This window comes from Sorex araneus, chromosome 3 (genome assembly GCF_027595985.1).
Source record: "Sorex araneus isolate mSorAra2 chromosome 3, mSorAra2.pri, whole genome shotgun sequence".
Taxonomy (NCBI): Eukaryota; Metazoa; Chordata; class Mammalia; order Eulipotyphla; family Soricidae; genus Sorex; species Sorex araneus.
The window spans coordinates 141102561-141111913 of NC_073304.1; the positions used below are offsets into that span (position 1 = coordinate 141102561).

A 9353-nucleotide genomic window follows, 5' to 3' on the forward strand; every position below is an offset into this window, starting at 1 on the left:
CACTAATACACCCACTGATTCACATGAAGTAATCATTAATATATGAGTATGCTGCTGACTTTTTATATTGATACACTCTGAGATGCAATGGGTTTTTTTATTTTTGAAGGAAATACTAGTGTTTAAGTATATATACTAGGGAATGAGAATTCATAAGGATAGACAGGAACAAGAGAGTTAATTTGTGAGATCAAGATGTAAATCAAATGTCACGGTTTTACCAAAACAAATACTGCCTTATGTAAAATGAAAATCTACATAATTCCTCATTTTGTAGTTGAGATTCTTCAGGACTGGTATAACTTCGGGTTATGATGCTTGTCCTAGCTACATATTGTGCTTAATGGTTTGCATATATTTCCCCATTTGGATCTGACAATTTTTCCAAGAGATGGTCCCTGATACCAACCTCACTAGCAATTATTAAACAGTTGAACAACTGAGGTCTATAAAGATGTCATCAGTGAGTGAATAGAAGAGCAAATTCTCTGTCATGCCCACCACTGTGCCTGTCATTGGACTATAATTGTAGATCTGTAAGACATTGAACTATTATTTGGGTTGTCATAACAGGATAGCTAGTGATTGTCCAGTGGGGGCATTTGCCTTGCTAGTACCTGACTGGTGTTTGATCCCCAGAATCCCATATGGTTCCCTAAGCACTGCTAGGAGTAATTCCTGAGCTCAGAGCCAAGAGTAACCCCTGCCTGAGCATCGCCAGGTGTAACCCAAAAAGCCAAATAACAACAAAAAAAACAGGAAAAAATTAAAACCCTAAAGAAATAGGATAGCTAAATAATTTAAGACAAATAAGTTTTAAGAGAAAAAGATGTTCCGAATACCTTAACTTTTTAGTGCTTTTTTGACATCCAATAGGAGAGGTCAAGAAAGCTGTTGGAAGATGAGTGTGAGTGAAGAAATGTAAGGTACCAGAATGTAGACTGTATTTAAGGTTATGCAACTGGACTTGACCATGGGAACAAACCTCCCTCGCTAAAAAGAAGTCCAAGATCTGAGCCTTGGTGTACTCAGAGAGTTATAGGTCATGAAGGTACAGTGGTTTACAGCATTGTAAACCACAGTGCCTAAAAGACAAGGATGGGGGGGGAGATTAAAAAGTGTCATGGAGATAGGCTGGGGGCAGGACAGAAAGTGGGGACATGGATGGGCAGAAGTAGACACTTCCCATCATGAAGAAATTCATATGGGAAGATTGTATGCCTAAAAATCACTCATGAATAATTTTGTAATTCATAGTGAAAATAAGGAAGAAAGGGAGGGAGGGAGGGAGGGAGGGAGGGAGGGAGGGAGGGAGGGAGGGAGGGAGGGAGGGAGGGAGGGAGGGAGGGAAGGAGGGAGGGAGGGAGGGAGGGAGGGAGGGAGAAGTCTAAGGAGGCATGGCTTTGGAAGGCACATGGAGAATGTGTTTCAAGGTGGAGGGAGCTCCAATGTGGGAGATGCATCTTCGGCATTATCCATTTGGGGAAAAAGTGCTGTTGTTAATGCCCTTGAAGAGTATGGCTTTGTGGAACTGTCCACAAAGGGATAGAAGGTTAATTGAAAAGTGAAAAGAGAATGTATGGAGAGAAATTGGACATAAGTGGTTTTGACTGATCTTTTGTTTATCTTGCTGTTAAGAGAAGAGAGAGGGAGAAAGATGAAAATCAGGAAAAATGTAACTGTTTTTAAGCAAGGATAGTGCCATTCTTTTCTGTCCATTAGAGTAATCTAGGAGTGGGAGGATGGAGATAAAGCCATGGAACCATGTCCTTAGCGAGAGGAAAAACAAAATCTGGAACATGGAGCACTTGGAGGTGGATGGGGTGGATGATAACAGGTGTATATGGTGGTGGGAGCCCCATGGAAAGGAGCCAGATTTTGAAGTTAGAGAAACACATGTAGAGAGTCTGAAGACTGGCATGAAGTATACACTTAGGAGATGGAAAAAACAGGCAAGCAGTAATATCCTCTCCCAGTCTGTGGGTTGGAATCAAAAGTGAACCTCATCTTAATTGCAGGGCCTTTTCCTCTAATCTTTCCTTCCCTGCTGGGTGAAAACAGCAAAGAACAGAGAGAAATCAAAGGATCATAGCCTGGCCAGCCTCTTTCTAATGGAGTTAGAAAGAGAAAAAGAAGCCCAGGTAGACTCCCAGAAATGATTCTAAGGATCGCTGGCATTTGAGTAAGATAGAGAGGGAAGGACAAAGAGGACAAAGTGCCATGAATCAGTAGTGATCTCAGTGAACTGTGAGTCGTAGTGGTCCACAGAGTTAGGAGGGGGGACTGTAATAGGGTGAGGAAGACAGGAGATTGCAGTCAGAGAATGCGATGTTTAACACCAAAATAACAAAGCCTTTTCTGCTAGATACTGGTGAGCACTAGACATGTCTAGTGGTCTATGCCTTCACAGAACAGTAGCCACTGGCCACATGGTTATTGACTGAAATGTAGCAAATGCAAATGAGAAACTGAGTTTTACATTTTATTTAAGTTTAAGCTTAGGTGTCCTTTTACGGCTAGCCCTTTAAACCACTGCTAGGATATAATAATGGGAGCAAGCAGCTAAGGATGAGGTGTTGGGAAGATGCCATGAATGGATAGTGAATTCACGAGGAAGGACCACAGGGGTACCAGTGAGCCATGACTTATGACTCTAAAGAGATCATGGCTATAGCATTGATGGCCCCAAGAGGAACAGTCAGACGACCAGATTGCAAGCTTGGGGCTTTGAGGGATGAGAGAAGAAGATGGTGTGGAAGCAACATAGGAGCAGAGCAATAACCACTCAGTCTCCACGCACAGGAATGGAAAGACTTCTGGACCCCCAGGAGTTGATAGCATCTCAGGGAGGGTAGGGCCTCCTGGGAGCAAGATGGGGAAGGGTCAGGCAGGTGATATTGTTTCGGAGCACTGCAAGGTTGGAGTCCCAGGAGGTACTGTGGCCACAGACTGTGTCAACTGGTCTATCATTAATGTGATTTTTCTACAACTAGCAGGTTCAGCTGTCTCCCTCTTCTTCATTTTGCTGAACTACTTTAGGCAACATGAAGGATAAATAGTCAAGAGATTCCACTGCCACACTTAAGCAGTAGCTATATTTTCTAATATGAAACCAATTTTCTCATTTTTTAATTTATTTTTTTGATTGATCACCATGAGATACACAATTACAAAGTTGTTCAATGCTGGATCTCAGTTATGCAATGTTTCAACATCCATCCCTTCACCAGTGTACATTTCCCACCCCCAATGTCCCCAGTTTCTCTCCCCTGCCTGCCTCTATAGCAGGCACTTCTCTCTCTCTCTCTATCTCTCTCTCTCTCTCTCTCTCTCTCCTGCTCTCACTCTCTCTTTCCCTCTGTGTCTCCTCTGACTCTGTCTCTGTCTCTCCTTTTGGGCATTATAGTTTGCAATACAGATACTGAAAGGCCATCATGTATATCCCTTTACCCACTTTCAACATTCAGTTTTAATTCAGAATGATCATATCCAACTCTTATTGGCATACTGGTATTTTTTCTATCCTAACTGTCCTCTGATCCCCACATACTTGTGGCAAGCTTCCAACCACTGACCAGTCCTCCTGACCCCATTTTCTCTGGCCTCAGATATTAGTCTCATACTATATTTTTTAAATTCCACAAATGAATACAGTCATTCTGTCTATCCCTCTCTTTCTGACTTATTTGATTCAGCATGCTACTCTCCATGTCCACTTAATTATAAGCAAACTCATAACTTCACTTTTTTTTAATTGAATCACCATGTGGAAAGTTACAAAGCTTTCAGGCTTAAGTCTCAGTTATGCAATGCTCGAACACCCATCCCTTCACCAGCTACAACATATTCCATTGTGCAGATGTGCCATAGTTTCTTTATCCAGTCATCTGTTCTCAAGCACTCAGGTTTTTTTCATATTCTGGCTATGGTGAATAGTGTTGCAATAAACATAGGATTGCAGATGGTATTTCTGCTGTGATTTTTGGGGTCCCCAGGGTATATTCCCAAAAGCGGTATTGCTGGGTCAAATTGGAGCCCAATTTCTAGTTTTTTGAGGAACAGCCATATTGTTTTCCAAAAAGGCTTGACCATCAGCAGTGAAGGAGAGTGCCATTCTCTCCACATTGGCATTAACGCTGGGTGTTCTTCTTCTTTTGGATGTGTGCCAGTCCTTGTGGTGTGAGATGATATCTCACTCTATTTTCTCTTTCTCAGAATAAAACACTGTAGTTTTTAGGTCTATTCAGATTTTCCCATTTAAATTTTACATTTGGAAGTTTTATCTATTTCTAAATAGATAAAAGAAATTTTTTTATCTCTAAAAGTAAACTCTAAAAGGAATTTTTTAAGTTTTTAAAAGTTTTATTTATGACAAGGAATACATGATAATTACCATAATAAGATCCAATACAAAGTAAAACTTAATACGATATATTTTTGAAGCCAGAGTGGAAAACTTATCTATGTAAATGAGAATAGGCATTATACTATATTTTATTGAATGAGTTTAATTTCTTTATTTACACAAGTTAACATCATTACACATATTTACACAAGTCAACCATCACAAATTGACTTTTTTTAGTTACTTTCTGATAATTCCACTTGCTGTTCTTTTAAGTTTTATTAGAGCAAGTAATATAAAATAAATTTGTTTTATGCCTGCCAAGGGGCAGGCTGGGAAGTGGGAGGAAGTGGAGCCATTGTAGAGGGAAGGGTGTGCTGGGGGTGGGATTGGGGTTGGAACATTAAGGGCCTGAAACAATACTATTACAAATAACTTTGAAAATCACATGACTTAAAAATAAATAAATTTTGAAAAAAAATGGGGCTGAAGAGATAGTTCAGGGGTTAGGCATTTACCTTGCATGTGGCTGACCCCAGTTAAATCGCTGGCACCCCCAAAAAACAAATTTTAATACAATATATTTTAGTAGCCAGAGTTGAGAACATATTTATGTAAATGAGAGTAGCCACTATATTGTGTTGAATGATCTGAATTTCTTTATTTCACCCTGGTTCAGTTCACAGAGCCAGGAGCAAGGCCTGAGCACCGCCAGGTGTGCGCCACCAAAGCAAAACTAAATGAAGTTCAAATTAAAACATGAAAAAGAGTGATCCCGCTGTCCCTGGCCTTCTGACCGCCTTCCGTGTGTTGCAGGTGTTCGGTGTTCACCTTAACAAGTGGCAGCTGGACAAGAAGCTCGGGTGCGGGTGCCTTTTTCTGTACGGCGTGTTCCTGTGCTTCTCCATCATGACGGAGTTCAACGTGTTCACCTTCGTGAACCTGCCCATGTGCGGGGACCACTGACGGGCCGGCTGCCCGCCACGGCGGCTCCTTCTTCCTGTGCAATACGAGACCCGGCTGCACCCTGAGTCCCGAGGGCCCCAGGGCCGGGCGTCCACCAGCCTCCGACGCTGCCTCGGGGGCCCAGGCTCTCCCTGCCCTCCCCCAGTTCCCTTCCTTCTCGGGTCCTCCCAGGGTCCTCCCAGCCGCCCTTTGTGCCCTCCCGCCTCCTCCATGTGAAGACTCTGACACTCACGTGAATTTTCAAGCTCCATTTTTGAACAGAGACTAAGATTCTAGAAAAACTGGCTGCTAACTGGCCTAAGCCAGGCAAAACTTGTTATGACCCCTCCTTCTTTTATAAGTTATTGAATGGAAGACAAACCTAATTTATGACCTGAGACTGTCAAAGAGATAGAGAGGAGAGGGCACCGTGAGACTGGGGAGCGGTGGGGGTCTGTTTCTGTCTGGAGGTGATTCCTAGGTGACTGGGTTTGGGGTGTTGTTTCGCTCTTGGGAGGCTCCTTCCTTATTCATTTTCTCCCAGAGATGGAGTGCTTCTCTTGCATCTTCTTTCCCTGAGCTCTGGACTAGTGGATGGCCCAAGTTGTCTCTACTGTGCCTTCTGGGATGGGAATCCCAGGGCCTGTTGGCACCTGCGGGGTTGAGTATAAGTCCACGTGTCCGAGGAACAGTGGGCAGGCATGCTGTGCCATGCCCCAGACTGCCTCCCTGAAAGCCCTGCAGGCCTGGCCTAGGGGGTGCAAGGGTTTTAGACAGAAGGCAGCTTTCCTCAAACCCATTACCACCATCGCTTTCTGAGTAGGTTTTTTTTTAGTCTTTCAAGCAATAGTTCTAGCCTGTCTGAGGCCTTTGACAAAGGGCCCTGATTAAACTACGCATCTGAGAGGAGCCAGGCAGTCAGCAACGAAGCCACCCAATGTGTAAGGCCTTAGAAGTGCTCTCGTTGCTTGGGATTTGAGGTGACAGGGAGTGACCCAGAGGGAGTGACCCAGAGGCTACCACTGCTTTCCGTGCAGATTAACAGACACTGGTTTCTCGAAAAATGGAGAGAAGCGAACTTTGCACAGACGTCGTCGATAAAGTCCCAATTTGCCACTCGGTATTGAGTACACTGGACCCTGACAGCTGGCTCTTGGACCAATGTCCTTCCTCATGGGACATCACCACCAAGCTGCTCCAGCTGTTCTCCTCCCCTCTTGGAGGGATGGCAAGGAAAAGAGAAAAAAGAGAGCGAGAGAGAGAGCAAGCGAGAGAGAGAGAGAGAGAGAGAGAGAGAGAGAGAGAGAGAGTGAGAGAGAGAGAACCGTCCCCTTTGGAACCACAGAATGTGTTCAATGCAGACTCACTCATGGGCATAAGTTATTGTGAATGTTGTTGCCAACCACTGCTCAACAGCCCTGCTAGATTTTATATGATGCTGAATTATTATGCAGACTAATTCCACCAAGTTGAGACACACCCATGCTTGTTACACTTGTATTTATTGAAACTGTGGATTCTTGCCTGTGCTGTCCCTTGTATTTACTTTAAGCACTGATCACTTATTCATTCGGTATGGTTTTTCCCATTCCTTGTACACATTCTGGTATGAATTGTAAAAATAACCTGCTAAAAATTGGTCTGATGTTTCCACTGATGGTGCAAACCAAGGCCAGCAGTAGCCGATGGGGCACCTGCCAGATAGAGGAACAGGAGAGGAAATCACCAATTTGGGCTCTCAGAGCTAAGACACATTTACTGATTCTGTTGCACATTTTGCACTGGTTTATGGCAATTGTTTTCTTGGACGAATAGTGTAAAATAAACTTCTCTGTTCTGTATACTTTCTTGAGCAGAGTGCACTGCTTTTTTCCTTGGAGGGTTACCTGTTCGGAATGTGTATGGAAAGTGAAAAGACCACAGTTACCTTGTAGGGAAGTGTTTACCTTCTGCTATTTCTGTCTTGCCTCCCCTAAAAAGCTGGAAAATGTGAGCAATTTCAAGGACAAAGTGGCAAGTTCAGGAGGTGGGGGCAGGATGCTCTAAATCTTGAAGGGACTTTGGCTCTGTTGTCCTGTAGGCTACATGAGATATATAGAAAGGCTTTATTCCAGCTGGGTATATGAGCAAGGACATTCTGGTTCTAATGATGATGGTCAACAGAGCCCAGGTTCACCATCCCATCTAATGTTCTGAATTTTAACTTGTGAAAATTACAACTTACCTAGAGATAATTCCTTTTAAAAGATAGTAATAGCAAGTTGTTAGGAGCCATGCTCTTACCTTGCATTATTCTCAAAATATAAATATCCAGATCTGAAAGTAGGTCAAGATCAGTGAACATGTTGGATTTCCACCTGAAACTCATTACAGTACATTGCTGAGAATCAGAAGGAAAATAGTTACTGACTCACAGAACCACTTTTATTTAACTAGAACAAAAATAGGTGTTTTCACAGGTGGAGGGGGATCACAGGCACTTAGCTTAAAGTGTTTACATCTGAAAATGTTGTTCTACTCTGTATGATTTTTAAATAGATCCTGGCTGTGGAATAGTATTTGCATTATACTGATTGGCATTTACAAAGAATAACCAAAAAACCCTATTTTCTATGTTTAATATAATAATTTAATACTTGTCTTCATTCATTTTGGCCTTAAGCTTTTTTATGTGAAACTTGATTTTTAGCACTTTTTTGGACAATGTTTAAAAACTGTTAGTTGCACGCTAGGTTTCTGAAAGAGATGGAGTCTCCATATTCTCTGGCATCCCTAGGAACTGAGGGTTTTCTTTTTGAAGCAAGCATTTGGCCTATTTCTGCACAGATCTCAGCCACATACAATTGCATCTTGAATTGCCAACATCTGGCTTAAGTGACACAAAATGCTGAGGTTGCCATATTCATTGCTCCTTGTATTGGGAGGGACTGGAGGGTTTGCAGAAAACATTTTTCAATATCCTAAACCTGACAATATAGTAGTATTTTTCTGGAATATATGAGGTTTAGTGATCCACCCTCCCCTACTCCTCTTAGATTATAAGCTTATGCACCAGGGGCTATGTCTATGGCCCTGAAGGTATATGAGAAAGCTGTACTTTCTTGTTGAACCTACAAAGAGGTAGCCTCAGGACAGCCTCTATTTTTGAAAAATATGTATTAAGCTTTATCCACGTCATGACCTTCAGGTAGTGTGGGTTCATGGGCCAGAAAGATAATAGGGTGGATAAGGGGCTTGCCTTGCATGCCTTGCATGGCCTGGTCCCCAAGGCCACCAGGTTTAAGCTCTGAGCCAGCGTTAAGCCCTAAGCACTACTCTGTGTGTGTGTGTGTGTGTGTGTGTGTGTGTTTGGGAGGGGTGAGCAGAGCACAGGGTGTGGGATCACTGAGGAAACATGGCGAAGTTTCTAGGTAGTGAACTCTACCTTTTATTTTTTCATAATTTATTTATTTTTTCATTGGTGTGTCACAGTAAGGGTACAGTTACAGGTTCACACATTTTCTTGTTTGTTTTTCCCTCATGCAATGTTTGAGAGCCCATCCCTCCACCAGTGTCCATTCTCCACCACTTATGAACTCAGTATCCCTCCCACCCCCCATCCCATCCCCCCACCCCGCTCTGCCTCTGTGGCAGAGCATTCCAACTTGTTCTGTCTCTCTCTTTTTGGGTGTTGTGGTTTGCAATAGGGGTATTGAGTGGCCATCATGTTTCAGTCTCTAGTCTATTTCAGCGTGCATCTCCCTCCCCGCTCGGGATTTCCAATCACATTTTACTTGGTGCTCCCTTCTCTATCTGGGATGACTTTCCCCCAGTGTGTGAGGCCAGCTTCCAGCCCATGGAGCCAACCTCCTGGTATTATATACTACTATTCTTGGGTATTAGTCTCCTACTCTGCCATTTTATATTCCACAGATGAGTGCAATTTTTCTATGTCTGTCCCTCTCTTTCTGGCTCATTTCACTTAGCATGATACTTTCCATGTTGATCCACTTATATGCAAGAACTCCACCTTTTAAAGGAAAATACTAACTTTGTCCTTTTAAGGGTGTTGAAAGAGAGAAAG

The 9353-nt window shown here is 42.9% G+C and overlaps 1 protein-coding gene across 1 annotated transcript in view; it reads left to right on the forward strand.

Annotated features, from left to right (window-relative positions):
• The window catches only part of SLC24A3 (solute carrier family 24 member 3), a 653927-nt gene extending 646785 nt beyond the window's left edge, over positions 1 to 7142 (forward strand). Inside the window, exon 17 of the mRNA XM_004614409.2 lies at positions 5162 to 7142. Coding sequence (XP_004614466.2) covers positions 5162 to 5311 — 150 coding nt within the window. The 3' untranslated portion in view covers positions 5312 to 7142. The remainder of the gene's footprint in view (positions 1 to 5161) is intronic.
• Positions 7143 to 9353: the final 2211 nt, after the last annotated feature.